The sequence below is a fragment of the Vigna umbellata genome, chromosome 9, assembly GCF_029865625.1.
Source record: "Vigna umbellata cultivar VRB3 chromosome 9, Vumbellata_1.0, whole genome shotgun sequence".
Taxonomy (NCBI): Eukaryota; Viridiplantae; Streptophyta; class Magnoliopsida; order Fabales; family Fabaceae; genus Vigna; species Vigna umbellata.
In genome coordinates, this window is record NC_142173.1 from 3,635,577 (window position 1) to 3,660,482 (window position 24,906).

The following is a 24,906-nucleotide window of genomic DNA, read 5'->3' on the forward strand; positions in this document are numbered from 1 at the left end:
TTGAATGAGGAGCAAAAGTGCATGACATGAATATCTCAATAGGGACCACTTTTGTTGTGTTTGTCTTTTCATGTAGATTATGTGTTGTTTTTATTGGTTTTAAAGTTTGTTCATGAATAATAAATTGTTGAATATACTGATTTTATCGGTTTTGAAGTTTCTTCATGAAACTATGTTTAACTTTAAAATATATTAATATACTGATTTTGATATATTAATATAAATTAAAATATAAAATTTAGTGTAGATTAAAAGTTAAAATATGAATTTAAGTTTTATATTAACTAAAATTAAAAAAGTTGAATAACAAATAAAAGATTCATGGTGAAACTTTTATGTTGATTGAACTTATCTTTTATTATGGTTGAGAAGAAAATTATTACAAATTCGAAACATGACTTTAATATCATATTCTTTATGAGAAATTAGTCTTTTTAAATAAAAGAAAAAGTGAATTAAAATTAAATAACGCAAATAGAAAAAACTGTCAAGCTCTATCACGTGAGTGCCACGTGGCCATTGGGAAGCTCAAAAGAAGTGAGCCCAACTTCCTTAAACGCCAAACTCCCCAATACCCATTTCCCAACTTCGACCATAAGAAATTCTTTTGGGCTTCTCTCACACGCCAACATCAACAACATCTAAAAATCAAACAAAGGCAGAAAGAGAGAAGAGAGGAAGAAAATAGAGAAAAGAAAAACCTTGGCTGCCCGCCAAACGCAATTTCCCAAAGGAAAAACCCTTTCGCGCTCTCTCCTCCCAAATGACACAACCATCAGCGCCTCCGCCTCCGCCGCTGGCGCCACCGCCACCGACAACTCCCCCGCCACCTCAGCAGACCGAGAGCGTTCGCGTGCGCTGCGCCGGCTGCCGAATGATCCTGACAGTGGCGCCTGGCCTCACGGAGTTCGCCTGCCCTACCTGCCGGATGCCGCAGATGCTTCCGCCGGAGCTCATGCCTAGGGAGCGCGCCGCCGCAGCAAATGCGCTTACATCGGTGCCTCCGACGTCCGCTCCGCCGTCGCAGCCTCCGCACGCTCCTGCACACGGCATTGATCCCACTAAGATCCAGCTTCCCTGTGCTTCTTGTAAGGCCATCCTCAACGTCCCTCACGGCCTTGCGCGCTTCGCTTGCCCTCAGTGCAACGTTGACCTAGCCGTCGATGTCTCCAAGGTGAAGCAGTTCTTCCCCGCCGCTCCTCCGCCTGAAGAAGTTAACGAGGTTTGCCTCCTTTCTGTTTCTTCTTTGCTGCTAATTGACGATTTCGGTGATTGAGAAGTACCGAACAGGAACGGTGCTATTGGTTTACTGTGTAGTGTGATTCTAGGTCACGGTAGGGTTTGTGTGTAATTTACTTCGTTCTGGTTGATATTCGGGATATAGTATATAAAGTGTGATACTATACAGAGTGTTATTGTGATTGTGGTCGATACTATAATGCTTCCAATGAGGATGAAGAAGCAAGGAAGTGGAATATGAGTATGCTTGATGGTTGACAAATGCTTTGTCTGTCTTTATTGATACCGAGGAGCATGTTTGGAAAGCTTTAGTCGGTCAACACACATTTCATCAGGCCAAACGTAAAAGCAAATTTTTGTTTCTTATTGGTATAAGGTGGTTTCCGTTGAGACAAACAAACACACCAGAAGACATGCAGTATAAAGTGTGATTGTGATTGTGGTTGATGTTATAATGTCAGTGTGTTCGGTGATTTTAGGTTACATTTGGGTTTTTATGTGTACTTCATTTTTCGATGATTTATATTGGGACATACAATTTTAAGTGTGGTTGATTTTATAATGTTTGTGTGTAGTGTAATTTTAGGTTACATTTGGATTTCTAAGAGTACTTTAGTTTGCCTTGATTATTGGGCACACACAAATATAGAAAGTTTGTTGTTTATAATGTTACTCTGTAGTGTTATTTTAGGTTACAGTGTGATTTCTATGTACAGTTTAGTTTGTCCTGGTTGCTATAGGGGACCTACAATATGAAGTAGGATTGTGATTGCAGTTGATATAATAATGTTTCTAATGAGGATGAAGAAATAAGAAAGCAGAATATGGGTATGATGAATGGTTGCTAATGTGAATATGTTAGTAAGGAGAAATGGGGATGATTAAGAGGAAGCCTTGATTTGGTTTTGCATGATAATGGGATTTTATGTATACTTTATTTCGTCTTGATCGATATGGAGCATATTTGATAGGGTGTGAATTTTAGGGTGGTTGATATTAATATGCTGCCAGTAAGGATGAATGAGGATTATGAAAAGGAGTTTGTGATTCTATGTGTACTTTGGTTTGTCTTTATTGATATGGAGGATCTACAGTAAGTTTTGTTTACAGCTGAAAACTTGACATGGTAATTGTTGCTTATTGGATTGAACAAGTATTATATAATGTAGTAGAATGTGCTTGGTAGTTAGTCAAGTGGGTGCAGCATTTCATGATTGATGTGGAGGACATACAGTGAGGAGTAATGGTAGTTGATATGATGGTTTAGCTACAAGGATGAAGATGAGCATGCATTATGAAAAGGAAGAGGAATATGCTTTATTGTTGGTGGATGAGGTAAAGTTGTAGCAAGAATGAATTTACATTTAAAAAAGGAAGAAGAATGTCATTTAGGGCGAATTAAGAAACTGGAAGTACAATATGCTTGATGATTGATAAAGTAAAGAAGATAATAATTCTCATGTTTTGTTATTTATATAGATAAAGAGTTGATACAATAGAGAGATAGAAGGTCAAGTCACTGTCCTAGACTGCTAGGTACAATGATTAGAGATAATCCAACACACTACCCCCTATTTTAGTCCTACTGACTACACTAACAAGTAGACTTAGTAATTATTCTAACACTCCCCCTCAAGCTGGAGCATACAGATTGAATTGAAAGTTATTGAACAATGTAACATTTTGGTTAACTGACTTAAGGAAATTAAATTGAATGGACAATTAGGGACAAAAAGAACAGATTTTAGAGTTAGAGAGGGAGACAAGGAGACTTGACCGACTCCCTTTGAACAAGTTTTAGAGCCATTTGCAAGAGTAATGAAATGGGGTTTTTCTTGGAGGGAAAGGGTTGAGAACAATGAGGTATTACCAGAGATGTGATTAGAAGCACCCGAGTCAATTACCCATGAATTTTGACCTTCCATGGATTGAGAAATGCAAGCTGTGGATGTAATTGGGGATTGAGATGATTGCGCCAAGCTGTTAGACATTAATCGCAGATACTCTTGATACTCTTCCTCAGTGAACTTGGAGTTGGAAGTGGGAGTTTCAGCCTTAGAGATATTGGCTGTTTTTGAAGGAAAACCATGCAAGGAGTAGCAGTTTTCTTGAGTGTGACCCATCCTCTTACAGTAAGTGCACTATGGACGTCCGCTTCCTCCACGTCCTCCTCCTCTAGTGCCCCGTCCTCCTCTTCTCAGCGTAGCAACCATGACAGATGGTTCCATTGTTTCAGGAGCTTCCTGAGATTGAGGCACTGGAACACGAAGAAGACGTGTGGTCAAGGCTTCCAAGGAAGGGACCTCATGACTTGTCAGAAGTTGATCTCTGATATGATTCAAATCAGGGTGTATAGCACGGAGGATCATCACCATATAATACTTGTCAAGCTTCTTCTTGATGTCTTTCGAAGATTCCACTTCCAAGAACATTCTCAACTCTTCCACAGCTGCTTGGGCTTCAATCATGAAGGAGACCATATCATGGTCTGTCATTTTGTGACATGCAAGCTTGTTTGCTGTATCATAGAGACGTTGAATATCATTAGCATAAATGCTTTGAGCTTTCTTCTAAAAAGAGTGACATGTTTTGAAGGCTCTAAGAGATATCAAAAGTCGGGGTTCCACAGATTGCCACAATGGGGCACACAATTGGAAATCTACATGTTCCCATTGTTCAGCTTTTTCAGAAGGTACTTGGCTTCCATCCTGCTCAAGGTGGTCATAATGTCCTTGACCGAGAAACCACATTTCAACGGCAGCAGACCAAGAGAGGTAATTCTTTCTGTTTAGATTTTCGGAAGTAATTGAGGGACTTCCAAAGAAAGAAAGAACACTTCCAGACGCCATTGTTGATAAAAATAGGAGAGGAACCAGAAAGGAGCCAGAAAACCGAGAGGAACTAGAAAACCCTGGGGTTTCTTAGGGTTTTCTTCAAGGGGAGCTTCTGGACCTCACTGAAGCAGGATTTTGAGGGGCAGAGCAGAGAGAGGAGGTCTAGGCGACGACTTTGGATGTGTTGCGGTGACTTTCCGGTGGCCAGAGGGCGGCGCGTGAGCTGCACGCGCCTCTTTGCAGCGCACAAAGAAGCAGCGCGTGGCAGCGCGTGGCAGAGCGTGGGGAAGAATCAGACGCCGACACCGGTGGGGTTGGTCGTCAAGGCGAACCAGATCAAGTGGTCGCCGGACGGAACATTGACGGCAGACGACGGCGGACGGTGGCAGACAGATGCGAGATGGCTGAGAACCAAGTTGAAGAGCTTCAAACTGCAGTTGTCAGCTGCAGACAGTGGCAAGACAACTGCGGACGGCGGCAATGGGCACCAGATAGATGCAAACAACAATGACAATGCTGGTGGACCAGTTTAGGACAGAAACCAGAGCAGGATGAACCTGCTCTGATACCAACTTGAGATAAAAATATGTTCTTGAGGGCTTGAAAGACACCTTTCATGTTCTGTTATTTATATAGATAAAGAGTTGATACAATAAAGAGATAGAAGGTCAAGTCACTGTTCTAGACTGCTAGGTACAATGATTAGAGATAACCCAACACACTACCCCCTATTTTAGTCCTACTGACTACACTAACAAGTAGACTTAGTAATTATTCTAAGAAATAGGATGGTTTATTTTATTTCTTGGGGGGAGGTGTCGGGGGAGTGGTTTGTTAATTAGGGAAGTGGGAATTACTGCTGCTGGGAATGGATTTTCCTGTTAAGGTACTTATCGTGTCCTTATGTGGTTCTATGCTGTTGGATTTATTGCCTCTTTGCTTCTTCCATGCACATAATCTTGTTATTATTTTATGGTAAAGGTGTTTAGTGTTAGTGCCTTGGTGAGTGAGGAACTGAACTTATATTTGTGGATGTTTCGTGTATAATAAATGTGGAATAGAATGATGGATTATTGTGTGAGCATTCAACCATCCACATTTTTATGAGCATTTTTTTAATAAATAAATTTAGAAACAAGAATTTAACCATCTAATTGGGTGCTTATCACCATCCTTCCCTTTTACGTAAATTCTTTCATTGAGACCTTTGTTGAGTTGGTGGAAAATGGGTATGTGGAAAATTTGCAGCGAAATAACTTTATTCTTTTTTGGTTAATGGAAATAGGGGCTGGGAAATAAAATGCACTGATTTTTCACTGAGGTAAATTTTTCCTTGAAAATAATTTCACTCTATCCTCTTTTTTTTTCCTCTTCCCAAATTTCACCTACTCAAGTAAGCTGACCCTAGGTGTCTTGTATAATGCGAAGAATGCATTGAGATCTTATGTTCAATCATCTCATGTGAGATTTGAGATGGAAGGAGGGACTAAATTGAATGGCAAAAGAAACAATTAAATTTGAGCACAGCCTGCCAGTCATTTGCAAGTATGATCTAGAAACATTCAATGAACTCTGGAAGTGATTGAGTCTCAGGAATACAACTAACTAATTTATTGAAATAAAAGAATTACGAGTGGAGATCTGCTACCCTGATTCACAAAGCATAAGCTCCTATTGATTTCCTTAGAGAATAACTAAGCATGACCCCTGACAGACTCCTGCATCCCTTTTACATACTACTCCTTAACAACTTTCCAGATTAGCCTACCTGCTATTGATCCCCTAGATAATGCTATCCTAAAAACGAAACAATATAAAAGATACCAGCTTTAATGTATAACATATTCCTATCTTTCAATTAGTATTTAATATTAAATACAAAACAGTAATAAATGTTAACTTCCTTAATCGAAAACAGATCTATCTGTTATTTCTTGTTCCTCCTATTATAGACACTCGATACCTCGGGCCTGCTATTTTGCTTTACATGCTGGGACCTACCAATGAGAAATATGAGGCTAGGATCAGGAAGACAAGCCTGTCCAACAAAATCTAGGGAAGAAGTTTATTGCTAACATTATTCTGCTCACGGTTTATTTATATAGGTTATGGCTACCTAGGGGCTTGATTGCTCTTTTGAGTCAATGTTATTTCTGTTTTTTTTTTCTTACCTCTATTTTTAATGTGTACATAGGACCTTAGAGGGTTCCTTATTCTTTTGCATGTATCTATACTGCATATGTGTATTTATTTCAGAATAGGATCTTTTGCGTTTTTGATTTTGAGAAGGACAATCAATATGTGAACATGCATTATGCCCCCAGTAAAAAAATGGATTGTCCCCTACCTCTGTTGATATTTATTTATTTCTCCAGTTCTCCTTGTGATGTTTCCTTTTATTAATTTAATTTTTGTCTTTTTTTTTTGTTTTTATGAAGGTCCATTGTTTCAAAATATGTTATTTGTACATTTTATTGTCCTTATATCAATGATTTTTATTTTTTTATATAATGTATTCAATTAAATCAGGTTGCTGTTGAAGTGGAGCGGGACGAGGATGAAGGTGGCATGGTTGGTGAAACATTTACAGATTATGTGAGTTACTAATTGTCTCCTTTTGAAAGCATTGTTTGCTAGAACTTTATAATTTGTGGATTATTATTTCAGTTGTTATTTCATGTTATGCTAGCACATTTTAGTGGTATTGAAATGTCTCCTTGTGCAGCGACCACCAAAAGTATCTATTGGATCTCCACATCCAGATCCTGTTGTGGAGACATCTTCCTTGTCTGCAGTGCAGCCGCCTGAGCCAACTTATGATCCAAAAATTAAAGATGATTTGGAGAGATCTAAGACTTTGTCGTGCTTGCAAATTGAGACATTGGTCTATGCTTGTCAGGTTTCTTCTATGATAAATTGACAATATATGGTCATGTTTTGCTTTGCCTTTCCTGTGTATGATGTTGGTTTTTATGACAGAGACACCTTCAACATCTCCCAAATGGAGCTAGGGCAGGATTCTTTGTTGGAGATGGAGCTGGTGTCGGTAAAGGTCGAACAATTGCAGGGCTAATTTGGGAGAACTGGCATCATGGAAGGAGGAAAGCTTTGTAAGTTTGGGTCATGGCATCCACATGAAATTATGGTTGTTATTGAAAACTAAGATGCTCTCGGAGTTTTGTTGTTTTGATGCTTTTTGTCACATGTCCAATGATCTTACACAGGTGGATTTCTGTTGGTTCAGACTTGAAGTTTGATGCTAGAAGAGACTTGGATGATGTGGGTGCAGCATGTGTTGAAGGTATTTTCCTAGAAAATTATATACAGACAAGGTTGTATTTATTACTTATGTTTTGATGAGCCTGTTTGCCTGTTAAGTTAAATACATAACATTTGCAAAAGTAATTCTCATTACGAATATTTTAATACATATTTTTAGATATTTTTGTTTTCATTTCTGGGACATGTGAGGGGTGGGTATTTCATTGGGTGGTAGTTTTGCCCAATATCTCACAGAATTGGGATTTTGGATGTGTAGGTAGGTGGTTCATGGCCAGTGATTTTCAATTAGATTAACACTGTTATCTTCGTGATTCCTTTATTTTGCGTCTTCTTAAAATAGAATTTTGCTTACCCTCCTCTGTTTTGGGAGTCACATTTGTTATTAACCTCCTCTTGTGCACACTCTTACCTCTAGTTTGCTTTTTATCCAAAAAATGAAAGTTTTCTGCTGTTTTGTTATCATCCTGGGGTAAATTTTCTTTTGTAGTCCATTTGAGGTGTTTGTGTAACTGTTTTGAAGTCTTTAGTTTAAAAATTAATTGTTATTATTGTATCTATATCACAAAATTGTTTCAAATTTAAATATCTTCCTTTTGTTTTCCCTCTATCCAGTGCATGCTTTGAACAAACTTCCTTATTCTAAGCTTGATTCAAAGTCTGTTGGGATCAGGGAGGGAGTTGTTTTCTTGACGTACAATAGTCTCATAGCCTCTTCTGAGAAAGGTCGTACTCGTCTCCAGCAGCTTGTACAGTGGTGTGGACCAGGGTTTGACGGTCTTATAATTTTTGACGAGGTATGGGAATATTTTCTAGTGTCAACTAGCATCCAATGATTGTTTAATTTGATAGTTGTTAATTGTTAAGTGTTTCTCGGATTCAATTTTATTTCTCCACCATTTTTTTTACTAAGGTTTAAATGGTCAATTGTAGTGTCATAAAGCAAAAAATTTGGTCCCTGAAGCAGGCAGTCAGCCAACTCGAACTGGAGAGGCAGTGCTTGATATCCAGGTTGTTCTTCATTTCAATCTTTTGAAGTAGTGGCCCAGAATTTCTATATTGTTTGTGTTGTATTCATTTGTGAATTTATGATGAGTGAAGATTAATTTTTTTTATTGTTTTTAAATATATTTTTGGTTTTTTATTCTTTGTTCTATTTATTTTCGTATGTAGTGTTTTAGGGAATATTTTTAATACAGTGAATCTAAATGTGATAAGTGATATCTAAGCAGAAAGAAAGATAACAATGGTCTTGTTTAATATGCTTAGTAGATGCAACTTGTAGCATAAGTACAGTGATAGAATGAAGATTCTTAGATTTATTTATTTTAGTTAAAATAGTTTAAAGCCAGTGGTGGAAAAGAAACATATTCATGTGAAATAAACTTACATGGAATAGGTGAGCCCTTTTTAATTGGATTTTCATACCATTATGCTACAAATTATAATATGGATGACGCTTGCTATAAATGGCAAACCTCATAGCCATGCATGTGAGTATGCTACAATTTGTAATACGTATCATTCTTACCACAATTGGCAATTCCAATACCCATTTAGGCTATACAGACCTAAAGAAATGTTTTAGTTACATGATTTGGAAAATCTATTCCTCTTTAATCCCTCAACATTAAATAAGTTTCCCAATAAATAATATGGTGTCATTTTTGTTCTCACCTAACTCATGAAGCCTGTCATGATTTAATTGAAAATTCAATTTTTAATAGTCTATTGGTATGAGGTGATAGAAGTAAACATCCATTTTACAAGATATGCTCAAATCCTTGTCATGTTTCTCTGATGTGTCGCTAACAACTCCACCATTAAAGTAAGGTTCCAAATCCAAATTGTCATGCTTGTGGCTGAAGGCAATAGGGTCATGAACAATTGGATGAGATGTTGATAGGTCCATATACAACCATTCATAATGAATTCTCACTTAAGATTGAAACTGTAAAATAATTCTAGAGGGCTTAATTGATCCCTCTCACAATCTTCTATTTATAAGAATAAATTGATACACAAGTACATGATAAATAGGGTAACCCTAGACACAATATAATCATGATAAATAGGGTAAATCTAGACACAATATAATCATGATAAATAGGGTAACCCTTGACACACTATAATGAGGATAAAATAGGATAAATATCCTAACACTCCCCCTCAAGTTGGAGCATACAAATTGTATGTACCAAGCTTGGAACAAATAAACTGAATCCGAGGACCCCTTAGTGACTTGGTTAATACATCTGCGAGTTGATCGTTTGACCCAATAAACTCAGTACATATTTCTTTGATCAACAACTTTTCACGAACAAAATAACAATCAATTTTTATATGTTTAGTCCTCTCATGAAACACTGGATTTGATGCAATGTGGAGAGTAGCTTGATTGTCGCAATACATCTTCATAGTATGGATGTCACAAAATTTAACCTCTTGAAGGAATTGTTTCACCCATATAAGTTCACATGTTAGTGATGCCATTGCCCTATACTCGGCTTCCACGGTTGATCGACCTACTACATTCTGTTTCTTACTTTTCCATGAAATAATGTTTCCTCCGAGAGAAACACAATATCCTGTAGTAGACCGTCTATCAATAGGTGAACCTGCCCAATCTGCATCACAATACCCAGAGACCTGAATGCTTCCTTTATCTTCATATAACAATCCTTGCCCGGGAGCCTTCTTTACATACCTTAGAATGCGAATGAGAGCATTCCAATGGTCAACACATGGAGCCTGCATGAACTGACTAACCACTCCAACTGCAAAGGATAGATCTGGCCTTGTAATAGTGAGATAAATCAGTTTTCCAACCAAACTCCTATACCTCTCTGGATCGGAGAATAATTCACCTTCTTCTGTCCTTAATTTCTGGTTTGGGTCCATGGGACTGTCTATCGGTCTACAATCAATCATGCCTGTTTCTTGTAATGTATCAAGAGCATACTTCCTTTGGGAGATTACAATTCCATCTTTTGATTGCGCTACTTCAATGCCTAAGAAGTATTTGAGACTTCCAAGATCCTTGGTTTGAAAATGTCTACTCAAGTACTCTTTTAGTTGAGATATTCCAACAACATCATTTCCTGTAATGATAATATCATCAACATATACTATTAAGTAAACACATTTCCGGAGAGAAGAATGACAATAAAAAATTGAATGGTCTGCTTCACTGCGTTTTAGCCCAAATTTTTGAACAATGGAGCTAAACTTTCCAAACCAAGCATGTGGGGATTGCTTGAGGCCATATAGAGATCGATGCAATTTGCATACCATACCAGACTCCCCCTGAGCAACAAACCTAGGAGGTTGCTCCATATAAACTTCTTCCTCAAGATCACCATGTAGGAAGGCATTCTTGATATCCAATTGATGAAGTGACCAGTGACGAATGGCTGCCATGGCAAAGAAGAGACGAATAGTAGTCATCTTAGCTACAGGAGAGAAAGTGTCACAATAATCAAGACCATAAACCTGAGTGTAACCTTTTGCAACAAGCCGAGCTTTGAGCCGATCAATTTCACCATCAGGGCCAACTTTAACTACATACACCCATCGACAACCAATCGCCTTTTTTCCTGGGAGAAGGGGCACCAGCTCCCAAGTATTGCTGTGGTCAAGAGCCTGCATTTTTGCAATCATAGCTTGTTGCCATCCAGGATGTTCAAGTGCTTCTTTCACATTCTTGGGTATAACAACATAGGACACTGAGGATAAAAGAGAAAAATAGGAGGGCGACAATCGATGATAGCTTAGAAAATTATAAATGGGATGGGGGTTTCGAGTTGAACGAGTACCTTTTCTGAGGGCAATAAGCAATCATTTGCACCAGGAGGCGTGGGAGGAGGTGACGAGGGAGAAGAATCTGAAGTAGGAGATTCACCATTGTCTTGGGGAGGTGGACTATCCATTGGGGCCCTATGTGGTATGATCTCAGAAAATTATAAATGGGATGGGGGTTTCGAGTTGAACGAGTACCTTTTCTGAGTGCAATAAGCAATCATTTGCACCAGGAGGCGTGGGAGGAGGTGACGAGGGAGAAGAATCTGAAGTAGGAGATTCACCATTGTCTTGGGGAGGTGGACTATCCATTGGGGCCCTATGTGGTATGATCTCAGTATGTGGAGAAACAGGTGTAGAAGGATTGTGATCAAGACTTGGAATGACAAAGATAGTGGAGCTATTTGACTCAGCCATTGGAATAGGAAGGACCTGTTGGAGGATAGAAACATCCTGAACAGATGGAGAGAAGTAAGGAGTCTGTTCAAAGAATGTGACATTGGCAAACATGTCATACTTCTTAGTTTCAGGAGAATAACACCGATATCCTTTTTGAAGTCGAGAATAGCCTAAGAAGACACATTTGAGAGCGCGAGCGGAGAGTTTGTCTAGACTTGGAGCCATGTCATGAACAAAACATACACACCCAAACACTCGGGGAGATGTATGAAAGAGAGGATCATTAGGAAACAAAATGGAGAAAGGGACTTTATTATCAAGAGAGGAGGAGGGCATCCTTTTAATAAGATAACATGCAGTTAAGATGGCATCCTCCAGTGATGGACAGGAATATGGGCACCAAGCAAAAGAGTACGAGCAGTTTCAACCAAGTGTCTATTTTTTCGTTCTACTATACCATTTTGCTGTGGTGTATAGGACAAGTAGACTGATGTAAGATACCATGGGAACTCAAGATGGCAGAAAAGGAGGATGAGAAATACTCTTTTGCATTATCACTTCTTAGTATTTTGATTACTTGACCAAATTGATTCTTGATTTCATTAAAAAAGGATGTAAAGATAGCTAACAATTCAGAACGATTTTTCATAAGATAAACCCAAGTACATCTTGAATATTCATCAATAAAGGTAACAAAATATCTAAAACCAAAGGAGGAGATACGACTAGGTCCCCATATATCAGAATGAATGATGGAAAAACTAGAATTACATATTGATTGAAACCTTTTAGGAAAGAAGATCTAACATGTTTTCCTAATTGACATGACTCACATTCTAAGGTTTGGAGACCACTAAGTTCAGGACACATCTTTTTTAATTTGGACAAATGAGGATGGCCAAGTCGATCATGTAGCACTTTAGGATTAGGAGCAGCAACACAGGACACCCTTGGACGAGATCCAAAATGGTATAGTCCGCCAGCTTCATATACTCCTCCAATCTGTCTCCCCGAACCAGGCTCCTGTATAACAAAAGATTTATGATCAAAGGTTATTGAAAAATTTAACATTTTAGTCAACTGGCTTAAGGAAATTAAATTAAAAGGACAATTAGGGACAAAAAGGAATGAGTGGAGATTGAGGAAGGGAGATAAAGAAACATGACCGACTCCTTTGGAAGAAGTTTTAGATCCATTTGCAAGGGTTATGAAATGAGGTTTTTCTCGAAAGGAAATGAGAACAAAGAGGTATCACCAGAAATGTGATCAGAAACACCTGAGTCAATTACCCATGAATTTTGACCTTTCATAGATTGAGAAACGCAGGCTGTTGATATATTGGGAGATTGAGATGGTTGTGCCAAGCTGTTAGATTTTAACCTTAAATACTCTTGATATTCATCCTCAGAAAACATAGGAGTGGAAGTTTCAGTCTTTGAAATATTGGTGGTTTTGGAAGGGAAACCATGTGAGGAGTAGCAATTCTCTTGAGTATGACCCATCCTTTTACAGTATGTCCATTGAGGACGTCCCCGACCTCCTCGTCCTCCTTCTCTAGTGCCACGTCCTCAAAGATACAAGAAGTTTGGGTTCCACTGATTGCCATAACAGGGCACACAACTGGAAATCTGCTTGTTTCCATTGATCAGCTTTTTTAGTAGGCACATGGCTTCCATCTCGCTCAAGGTGGTCATAATGCCCTTGGCCAAGGAACCACATTTCAACGGCAGCAGACCATGATAGATAATTTTTTCCATTTAGCTTCTCGGAGGTAATTGATGGACTTCCGGAGAAGGAAAGAGTACTGCCAGACGCCATTTTTGAAGAAGACGAATAGTACTAGCGAGGAACAAGAAAACCCTAAGGGTTTAGACGAAGGAAACTGTGACAGTGATGGACGACGGTGGCCTGCGGCGACATGGCCGGACGGTGGCCGGCGACGAAGAATTGTGGCGCCGGACAGATATATATTACGAGACAGAAACCAGAGCGGGATCGACCCGCTCTGATACCAACTTAAGATTGAAACTGTAAAATAATTCTACAGGGCTTAATTGATTCCTCTCACAATCTTCTATTTATAAGAATAAATTGATACACAAGTACATGATAAATAGGGTAACCCTAGACACAATATAATCATGATAAATAGGGTAATCCTAGACACAATATAATCATGATAAATAGGGTAACCCTTGACACACTATAATGATGATAAAATAGGATAAATATCCTAACATTCGCAAAGTTTTGAAGCTTGTGTTGTGCTGTATTTGAATTTTTGTCAGAAATAAGTGGTGCAATGCCACTACTGCAAGAAGAACAAAGATGGAAGGAGGTATTGAATTGATACAAAATAACACCTTAAGGCCTACTATCCAAAATGCATTGAGTCTTTTTTTTTCTCTTTCCATGGCAAATATGACTTTTTGTTTTTTAATGGGGTGAGCCAATAATTTGAAATTGGTCATGCAAACTTCAGTTCTGGCTTTTGGACAAGTATGAAGGTTTAAGTGAACGGTTGTTTTCCAGGTCCGGGTGCTGATATAATAGTATATAATGAAATTTATGAGTAGTGACACAATTCTAGAGAATTCTGATCCTAATTTATGAGCTTAGTCTACTCCTTGGTACCTTATGTGGCGGAAAGTCCCATCATACTGTGTGTATCTGATTTGTACCATCTATGAAGCATGGCAAATGTCCTTGTAATAATGGTTTTGATTTGTTGGAGATTCCATATTGACTGGAATCTCTCCTACTTTGTAATTCAATTTTATGAGGTTGAATTATGTTTAAAGTGCTTTTTCTAAGAGGGCATGTCTGCATATACCATTTACCCCCTCTGACGTCGATCTCTCCTATTTTATCTGCATTAATGTATCATTGAAATAGTGGGCACAGGATGTGGTATCTGAGTTATTGCAGTTTAATTTCCCAGGAGCGACTCCCTGAAGCTCGTGTTGTTTATTGCTCAGCAACTGGAGCTTCTGAACCTCGCAATCTGGGTTATATGGTTCGACTTGGTCTTTGGGGAGATGGGACATCCTTCTTAGATTTTCGTGAATTTCTAGGTAGTTTCTCGTCTATTCTTTTCCTAATTTTTTAAATACAATTTAACTATTAATGTTCATTTTTTTTTTCTTTTGAATATGCTGTTCTATTTCTTTTACTCAAATAATGTTTTTGATAAATCCACTCATGAACCTTTTTTTCCCTTTCAAATACTTGCTGCTGCACTTTTTGGAGGTATATTATATTTGTCTAGTTGATGAAGTCTTTATTATGATATACATTCTTCTGTTTGTTTGTGGCCATTTTTTTTCACTTATATTGTTACTTTACAATAATTCATGAATAATATTTCATGATTGGTAAGCATTTACGATGGTATTGAATATAGTGAAAAACTATGTATATGATTAATCTCCCTTGTGTAGAAAATACACATAGGATATTATATTTTATAAAAGATATATCTGCTAAACCCAAAATATAAATAAAAAATAATAAAGTAATCGAAAATAAAATTGTTGAAGTATAATGTCTTTATTATTATTAATATTTATGTTAGGGTTTTAATAGGGGCTTCCTGCCCTTTTACTTTTCAGAACTACTGTCTCCTATAAATACAATAGTAAGTTGTATCAGGTTTTCTTAGTAAAAAATAAGGCTTTTCATCTTCTCTCAACTCTTCAAGTTGGTATCAAGAGCCAAACCTTTGTTTCTTCCTCGTCTATCGTCGGCGGCATCGCCTCTGTCATTTCTGCCATTCGCTCCGCTGTCCCTCGCCGCTGCCGTTGTTCGCTGTTGCCGTCACCGCCGCTGCCAAACGTCGCTTTCTCCAGCGAAGTCAAGGGTTAGGTGCGCCTTGAGAAGCACAACTCAACCCTAGTGGTCCCGTCCTCTGAAGCCTCCACACGAGCATGCGCCGCTTCTTTCCGGCAAGTCTCAGTCGCGTGTTCCACACGCGCCACCTTCCCGCTATCGTAGTTACACCGTGTTACTGTAGATCGTCTTGCCGGGGCTTGTTGAGTGTGTTTTGGTTCTTATTTCTCTGTTTCGTTGGCTTGGGCTCATACCTAGGGTTTCCTCCCTCACGTTTTTGAAACCCTAAGTTCCATTTCTTCTCACAGTTCTAAAATGGCCTCTTCTACTAAAACTAATTCCACTTTATCTGCTACCCCTTATCATTACATCGTTCCCTCTGTGGCTTGAAGCGATCACCTCGAGTTTGGTTTGGTAAATTTAGTTGGGTTGTGCAGAATTTTGGATTGAAACGATGTGAGACGAATCATTCAGTATTTTATAGTCACTCTTCTCCTGATAAATGTGTTTATCTTATGGTTTATGTTGATGATATTGTCATTACAGGAAATGACGTCACTAGAATTGCTCAATTAAATAATCATTTGTTCAACCACTTTCAGACCAAAGATCTGGGTCAGCTAAAATATTTCCTTGGTATTGAAGTGGCACAGTCAAAGGAACGTGTCATCATTTCACAAAGAAAATATGCTCTTGATATTTTGGAGGAAACAGGCTTGACAAATTGCAAGCCCATTGATAGTCCTATGGACTCAAATCAATAGTTAATGAAAGACGAAGGTGAACTTTTCTAAGACCCAGAGAGATATAGAAGGCTTGTTGGAAAACTTATCTATCTTACCATAACAAGACTTGATCTTTCTTATCCAGTGGGAGTTGTTAGTCAATTTATGCAAAATACACATGTTGATCATTGGAATGCTGTGATTCTCATTCTCAGATATGTAAAAGGGAAACCAGGACAAGGATTGTTGTATGAGGACAAGGGAAGCACTCGAGTTGAGGAATATTGTGATGCAAATTGGGCTGGTTGTCCAATTGACAGAAGATCTACCACAGATACTCTGTTCTACTTGGAGGAACCTTGTATCTTGAAAAAGTAAGAAACAAAGTGTTGTTGCTCGATCTAGTGCTGAAGTTGAGTATTGATCTATGGCTCTAACTACATGTGAACTTGTGTGGATTAGACAACTCCTTGAAGAGTTGAAATTTTGTGAAAATGAGCAGATGAAGTTGTACTATGACAATCAAGCCGCCCTTCACATTGCCTCCAATCCAGTGTTTCATGAAAGAACAAAACACAAAGATTGATTGTCATTTTTTTAGAGAGAAGTTATTGCAAAGGATCTTGTTACTAAGTTTGTCAACTCTAATGAACAACTCGCAAACATTCTGACCAAATCTCTAAGGGAGCGTAGAATTCAATTTATATGTTCCAAGCTTGGTGCATATGATCTATGTGCTCCAGCTTGAGGGGGAGTGTTGAAGTATAATGTCTTTATTATTATTAATATTTCTGTTAGGGTGTTTTTAGGGGCTTCCCGCCCTTTTACTTTTCAGAACTACTGTCTCCTATAAATACAGTAGTAAGTTGTATCAGGTTTTCTTAGTAAAAAATAAGACTTTTCTTAGTAAAAAATAAGACTTTTCATCTTCTCTCAACTCTTCAAGTAAAATATAAAAATAAGATATCTTTCTAAGATATCTAATATACCTAATACTTCCCCTCAAATTGGTGCATACAAATCTTATTTATCAAGCTTGTTACAAATATAATTAATTATTGGTTCCTGTAAAAACGTAGTGAAAATATCATTGGGTACAATCTTCTCTCGAATGAATATACAGTCAATTTCAATGTGTTTGGTCCTTTCATGAAAGATAGGATTAGAACTAATATGAATGGTAGCCGGATTATCACATATAAGTGTCATTTGAGTAACATCTCCAAATTGTAACTTCTTAAGCAATTGTTTAAGCCAAACAAGCTCAAAAGTGGTTGGGGCCATAGCTCTATATTATGCTTTTGCACTAGATCTTGACACCACTTTTTTTCTTGCTTCTCCAAGAGATCAAGTTACCACTAATGGAGACACAATATTCAAATGCAGACCTTCTATCAGAAGGAGATCCTGCCTAATCAGCATCTGACGTTGAACAATGTTGCTAAATTTTCCAAACTAGGCCTTGATTTAGGCCATATAAGGATTTGTGAAGACGACATACCAACCAGAAGACCCTCTTTGAACAACAAATCTTGTAGGTTGCCTCATATAAATCTCTTCTTGCAAATCTCCATTGAGGAACACATTTTTGACATAAGTGATAAAGAGGACATTGTTGAAGAGCAGTCATGATTATAAATAAACGAAGAAAAACCATCTTTGCCACTAGAGAAAAGATCTCACCATAATCTAACCCAAAAATTTGTGACCTTGGGGTACAAGACGAGTTTTGAGGTGATCAATAGTACCATTAAGACCAACTTTGATAGCAAGAACCCACTTGTAACCAATAATATATTTCCTGGACGATAATGGGACAGACTCTCAAGTTCCACTATTTTGAAGAGTACTTAGTTCATCTAGCATGGCTTGACGCCAACTAGGATGAACTAAGACATCACTGACAAATAGGTAGGTATGAAAAGGTGAAGATAACTTATGATAACTCGAAGCAATATAATGTGGAGAGGGATTACAGGTATAACAAATACCTTTTCAAACGATAATTGGAAGATTAGACTTAGTTGTCAGAGTCAGAGATGAAAAAGTAGTTGGCATTGGAATTGGTGGTTGTTGAGAATGATGTTTATGACTATAAACCTGAAGTGGTAGTGAAGAAGTATCCGATGGTTGTGGTGGTGGTGGACAAGGCACATATGGAGGACCACAAATAACAAAAATATTGATTGTACTAGGAATATTGATTGCATTAGATGAAGACATATCAGAAGAAGAATGACGTCTAAAGTAAAAAGGAGACTCATTAAAGGTGACATCTGGATAAACAACATAGCAGTTAAGAGAAGGAGAAAAACACTTGTATCCTTTTTGTGTTCTAGTAAATCCTAAAAAAACACATGAATGTGATTTAGGACATAACTTATCTAGACCAAGACTAAAATTATGAACAAAACATGTAGACAAAAAAACTTTTAGAGGTAAGCGATGAAGAGGTTCCTGAGAAAATAATGTAAAATGATGTATTTTATTATTTAGAACTGAAGAGGGCATGCAATTGTTAGATATATTATTTATATTTTATGTTTGTCTTTTATATTTAGTTATTTTGTTATTCTTTATTTGTATTTTGGGTTTAGCCCATATTTCTTCTATATAAATATAGTACCCTATGTGTATATTCAACACAAGGGAGATTAATCCCATACATAATTTTCATTATATTCAACATGAATAATGAGAAAACATGTAGTAACCATAACATCACCCCAAAAATATTGAGAAACCATTGATGTCTACTTTTCTACTTAGGCATCCTATTTTGTTGAGGTGTATAAGCACATGAAGTTGGATGAAAAATGTTATGAGAAGCCATAATTTGTTTAAAAGAATGGAAAGATATTTGTGACCATTATCACTTTGCAAAGTTCGAATAGACACTCTAAACTTAGTTTTAATTTCATTGAAAAAAGATTGAAGTATATAAAATAACTTTTTTTCATTAAAAACAAGTAGGTACATCTAGAATAATCATTAATAGAAGTAACAAAATATTGAAAACGTAAAGTAGACTTAACTCGACTAGGTTCCCAAATATTAGAGTAAACTAAGACAAAAGGGGACGAAACATGTTGGTAGACACTGCAAGGAATGGAACTATAATTATGCTTACCTAATTGACATGACTCACCAAACTGGATAACTTGGATAAGCTGGGAATGTGCTGCTGCAATTTGGTAAGACTGAGATAACCTAACTGAGCATGAAAAATAGATGAAGACTCTATAATTGTGCCTCCATGTGTAGAAGGGTGGAGATGATAAAAACCATGAGACTCACATTTGGTGCCAATCTTCTATCTCGAACTCCGTTCTTGTAAACAAACAAAATGTTTGGTAAAAGAAATAATACAATCAAGATGGTTAGATGGATAATAAGTTAAAAGGAGATCCATGGACATAAAAGACATTATCAATGGATAAGGAACGAAAAAGGTTAAGGATCTCAATACCATGAGCTAAAACCCTAGATCCATTAGGCATTGTAAGAGAAGGTAAATTATCCAAGGAGGATGAAGAGGAAAACAAATATTTGTTACAATAATGTGATTGTGACTCTTGAGTCGAGAATCCAAGGACTAAGAGAAGAAGGTTGTTGATCCTAGAAGGTTGTTGATCCTCACACTTTTTTGAGTAATATGATCAACATCCCTTAACTCTTAAGCCAAAGTTTAATGTCTAATGCCCAAGTTGCATAATTAGAGCTATCTAACTTATAGTAGACAAGTGCACATTGACATAATATATATATCAGATGCACTAGTGGCAGAAGAGAGATTAGAAGAGACAGTAGCGAAAGAAGCCATAGATGAACATGAGAGAGACAAATCCTAAAATTCCAAGGTTCTACAATCAAGGCAACATGGCCAGATCCTGAGAGCAAAGGTTGCGACAAGTTCAACGATGGTGATTGGAGCAAGAGAAGACAACGCACACACCTCAATGCATGGCTGGAAAAGACGATGACTGTGAACTTCGACGATGTTAAAGTTGTTAGGCTGGGACAAGTACAATCATGGCATTGTTGGTCGAAACTGAAGTTGTGTCGATGGTGACGACAATTGTAGTGGCCAGGGCCGACGAAACGTTTTCAAAAGAACCATAGGCTTTAGATATCATATTGAATATAGTAAAAAACTAGGCATGAGTTTAATTTCCCTTTTGAAAAAAATACACATAGGGTATTGTATTTATAATAAAGAAAATATGAACTAAGTTCAAAATAAAAAAAAATAATAACCAAGTAACTGAAGATAAAAGATAAATATATCTATTTAAGATATCTAATAATTTAATATGTTTAACAGTAACTAATATTTTATGATTCTTTGATTTAATCTTCCTAGAAGTACATAGTATAGGATGTTAAAAGAATTTGTTATATCTCTGCTTTCTAGTTGCGTTTCTTGTCCTTGATGTTCCCATATCCTAGGTCTGTGATGTTAAGAATTTGAAATTATATATCCAGGTGCTTTGGACAGAGGGGGTGTTGGAGCTCTTGAATTAGTTGCCATGGACATGAAAGCAAGGTTATAATAATTTCATGTGGTCACCAACCTACCTTACTGAAAGTATATGCTTAAGAAAGATAAATTGTTTTTCTTCATTTATCTTGTTGTAGGGGTATGTATTTATGTCGGACGCTCAGCTATGAAGGTGCAGAGTTTGAAGTAATTGAAGCACCTTTAGAAGAGAAAATGATGGTACAAGAAATTTATTTGCCATTATTTGCGGAACTTGTAATTTCTTTGCTGAAGAAACAATGGAAACTATCTGGTAAAATACTGACTGGCATCTGAAAATAATAATCAGTAAAGCATAAGAGAAAAGAAAGGGAATTCCATCAATCAGTTTCAGAAGGTTGTTTGTTAGTTATGTGACATTGTTTAAAATAATTGGTCTTTCTTTTTCTTACAATTGGTCTGGGTGTCATTTGGTTTGTGCTTGTCAAAGTCAAACATATTTATTTGTATCAATAAATGCTGACATTATACAGTCGGGTATGCATGTGTATTTTCAGATATGATTTTTGTTCAAGCATGTTAAATCAGGAATGTACTTTATCTTTCTCTTTGGTGCGTTGTAATTTCTTTTTCTTTTCTTAAGTATGATAATAGAAACGAATTGAAGTTGTAAGAAACTAGAGATGTTTCCTGGCTGTAGATTGTTCAACTTTCTTTTCATATAATTATAACATGTACAGTTATCTATATTATCTCTCAATGCATTAATTTATCCCGTGACTTCCATATTTTTGTCTTATAATCTTATTTGCACAATAACATTAGGAAATATATAAAAAGGCAGCTGAATTTTGGGCTGAATTACGAGTAGAATTGCTGTCAGCCAGTGCCTTCCTAAATGATAAACCTAATTCTAGTCAGCTATGGCGCTTATACTGGGCAAGCCATCAGGTATTGAAGTTTATGTGGCAGATTAAATCTGTATTTGGATTCTGATGTTTGTTAACTAATACTCATTGACTATTTTGTCTGTTCGTTTTCCTTGTAATGCTGTAGCGTTTCTTTAGGCACCTATGTATGTCTGCTAAAGTCCCTGCTGCTCTGAGATTAGCAAAGGAAGCGTTAGCTCAAGAAAAATGTGTAGTCATTGGTCTTCAGAGCACTGGAGAAGCAAGGACAGAGGAAGCTGTGACAAAATATGTGTGTATTTGAATACCCTGTTCATTGCATTTCAGTTTCTCACACGGTTTATTATTTTGGTCAGGGTTCTGAGCTTGATGACTTTGTTTCTGGACCTCGAGAATTGCTGCTTAAATTTGTGGAAGAAAATTACCCTTTGCCAGAAAAACCTGAACTTCTCCCAGGTTTTAGACTTGTTTTTCTAGATGATTCTCATTTATTTATATATTGTGAATTTAATCGTTCTTCTGTAATAGGAGAAGATGGGGTGAAAGAACTCCAAAGGAAGAGGCACTCTGCAACTCCTGGTGTTTCAGTAAAAGGCAGAGTCAGAAAAGTAGCCAAGTGGCAACCTCCTAGTGATGCTGAAAGTGATGAAGAATCTGATAGTGAGTCTCTTAGAAACAAATTTTTTGATGAAATCCACTTGTCCTTGTTTCTCTTGTGCCTCCGTAAGTGAAAATAAGGTGTCACTTTTGACATTAGTATTATTATTATTATTATTATTATTGAAAGCAGAGAACACTTTCTTAAACCAGAAGGCCTTGGACTCTGAAATTTGCTCAACCAACGCAAACTAAACTTGTAGAATATATTTCAGAAACTGAATAATTGCAAGAATAGTTTAATCATATACCAGTTCCTATTTTCCAATTACTCCTTGAAACTTTGATTGCATTAAACATTAGTTCTGTGACAAATTATTTGCAGACAATGTTTGCATGATACGAGTTGTTTCTGCCTAGAAGTGCACTGACCACTGTATTAACCATATTTTATTTTGTTTTTCTCTTGTTCGATGTTGAATCAGCGTCATTGACACATTATTATTTTATTTATTTGTTATGTTTTTATTCATTTGACTCACTTCATTGGCTATGGTGTGTTAAAGGCATCGTTGTTATTAATATAATCTTTTTTATTCTCATGATATCCATTTTTAAAAAGTTAAATGTTTGACATTTGATGATTCCTGAAGACATTTTAATTTGCTGTGTTGCTTGTGTGCATTTTTATAAAGATTCCTCTGGTTTGGTGCAGCTGACTCTGGTGTTGAATCTACTGACTCTGATGATGAGTTTCAAATATGTGAAATTTGTACTACTGAGGAGGTGGTTTTCTTGCTTTTAAGTGTTTTTGATTTGTTTCAATACTGGAGATTCAGTAAGCACTTGATTTCCCTGCAGGAAAGGAAAAAATTGCTACAGTGTTCTTGCTGCGGTAAATTAGTCCATTCCACATGCTTGATGCCACCAATTGGTGATGTAGTTCCTGAAGAGTGGTCATGCCATTTGTGTAAGGAAAAAACAGATGAATATCTCCAAGCAAGACAGGCCTACATAGCTGAACTTCAAAAGAGGTAGAATTCTTGGGTGATGTTTTCATGGTGAAAAGTTATCATTTCAAGTTAAATAACTGATTAGTAAAAAAACTGGTTGTATTGAGATACAATATCTTCTGTTAACCAAAATTATGTGGTAGAAAAATTAATATAAGAAACCAGGGAAGTGTTGATTGATGAACATATTCTTACATTATTTCAGGTATGATGCAGCGTTGGAACGGAAGACAAAAATATCAGAGATAATTCGGTCTTTGGATCTGCCAAATAATCCTTTGGATGATATTGTTGATCAGGTAGTGATCAGTACTCGACTTACATTCTTGCTTTGAAAGGACACTTTTCAATATGTGAACAGAACACAACTGTTTAAATCATTGTAGTAAGTATTGTATGATTTACGATACGCATTGTATGATTTACGATACGCATTGTATGATACAAGTCAACTCCTCTGTGATACAAATCGTGTGAAGACTCATAGGTTCTAGTTTTTTCCTGAGTGGCCTTGTTTGAATGCTATCTTTTCTATCCTTTTCCTTAATGTTATTTTTTTCTTTTGAATCTGCTGACTTTTTCCTGCTACTACTGTTGTCATCTAATATGCAGCTAGGAGGCCCTGACAAAGTTGCAGAAATGACAGGAAGGAGAGGAATGCTTGTGAGGGCTGCTACAGGCAAGGGTGTAACCTATCAGGCTCGTAATACGTGAGTTGTTGTTTGCCTACCTAATCATTATGCAACACTACATTATAGATTACTAATTTCTGTGTGTACCTCTTTAGAAAAGACGTGACCATGGAAATGGTTAACATGCATGAAAAGCAGCTCTTTATGGATGGTAAAAAGTTAGTTGCTATTATCTCTGAGGCAGGATCTGCTGGCGTTTCATTGCAGGCCGATAGACGAGCTGCAAATCAGGTGTGAAAACTTCTCTGATAGAAACAATTATGCTTGGAAATTTATAGTATACTGAACTTTGAATATAGTTGCTGTCATTCGTCTCTCATTCTAAGCTTTTCCCAACAGAAAAGAAGAGTTCATTTGACCCTGGAACTTCCATGGAGTGCTGACCGTGCAATTCAACAGTTTGGAAGAACGCATCGATCAAATCAAGCTTCTGCACCCGAGTACAGGTCATTGAGCACTACTGATTAACATCTTTTGCAGTTTGATTGCTTTCATTTTGGAACTGTTCAGTTCATCCTTTGGAACCATATCACATCCCAAATATGACGAAATAGGATGAATTGAGATTGACATTTTGTAAGTTACATACGTAGTTATTTGAATAAACTCACTTTCTGTATTTTCCAATTGTTTGGACAAGGTGTTCATTTTGTTCTTTCTTCAACAATTTATGATCTCCAGTAGTCAAACTCTCATTAATTGTTTCCACTCCATGGGTTCAGATATGCTAGATATTTAATATAGAACTGTGGCTTGAGGAAAATGACCTTGTTTGAGTCTCTTTTTGGAGAAGAGAAAAGAAAGATTAGGAAGTGCAGTTAGGAAGACGTGTATATATTATTAAAAGTGATGCTATAGCTTAATTTGGGAAGGATCTGGCTTCCATATTTGTTTATACCAGGACTGTGTAAACTATCACGTGCAATTTACTTCTCTGAGCATCAGTGTAATATCCTAGCCAAACTACATTATTGTGCCAATATCTTTCCTCAAATGGAAGTGTTTCATGGACATAAACTTGCTGCCTTTTTTCTGAGCAAACAATTTTATTGTTGGTGTGAATTAGTTGACTATTATCATGTCACCTGATAACTTATAAAAAGTTAGGATTGAG

General features: G+C 37.0%; 1 protein-coding gene across 4 annotated transcripts in view; it reads left to right on the forward strand.

The window, feature by feature from the left end:
- The first annotated feature begins 577 nt into the window (after positions 1-577).
- EMB1135 (RING/FYVE/PHD zinc finger superfamily protein) overlaps positions 578-24,906 on the forward strand; it is a 29,973-nt gene continuing 5,644 nt past the window's right edge. For 2 of the 4 annotated variants that reach the window (XR_015782323.1, XM_088099587.1), the window contains exons 1-20: positions 582-1,222; positions 6,603-6,668; positions 6,799-6,972; positions 7,053-7,183; positions 7,298-7,374; positions 7,968-8,149; positions 8,286-8,363; positions 14,491-14,623; positions 20,588-20,648; positions 20,741-20,822; positions 21,408-21,533; positions 21,639-21,782; positions 21,847-21,946; positions 22,019-22,150; positions 22,803-22,873; positions 22,949-23,121; positions 23,306-23,399; positions 23,713-23,810; positions 23,888-24,023; positions 24,132-24,238. Coding sequence is in view for 2 of the 4 variants with exons in the window: in XM_088099587.1 (XP_087955713.1) it covers positions 764-1,222; positions 6,603-6,668; positions 6,799-6,972; positions 7,053-7,183; positions 7,298-7,374; positions 7,968-8,149; positions 8,286-8,363; positions 14,491-14,623; positions 20,588-20,648; positions 20,741-20,822; positions 21,408-21,533; positions 21,639-21,782; positions 21,847-21,946; positions 22,019-22,150; positions 22,803-22,873; positions 22,949-23,121; positions 23,306-23,399; positions 23,713-23,810; positions 23,888-24,023; positions 24,132-24,238 (2,624 nt within the window). In the remaining 2 variants the exon portion in view is untranslated. Of the gene's footprint in view, positions 1,223-6,602; positions 6,669-6,798; positions 6,973-7,052; positions 7,184-7,297; positions 7,375-7,967; positions 8,150-8,285; positions 8,364-14,490; positions 14,624-20,587; positions 20,649-20,740; positions 20,823-21,407; positions 21,534-21,638; positions 21,783-21,846; positions 21,947-22,018; positions 22,151-22,802; positions 22,874-22,948; positions 23,122-23,305; positions 23,400-23,712; positions 23,811-23,887; positions 24,024-24,131; positions 24,239-24,906 lie in introns of all 4 variants that reach the window. The other 2 variants (XR_015782324.1, XM_088099588.1) reach the window with 2 other exon arrangements.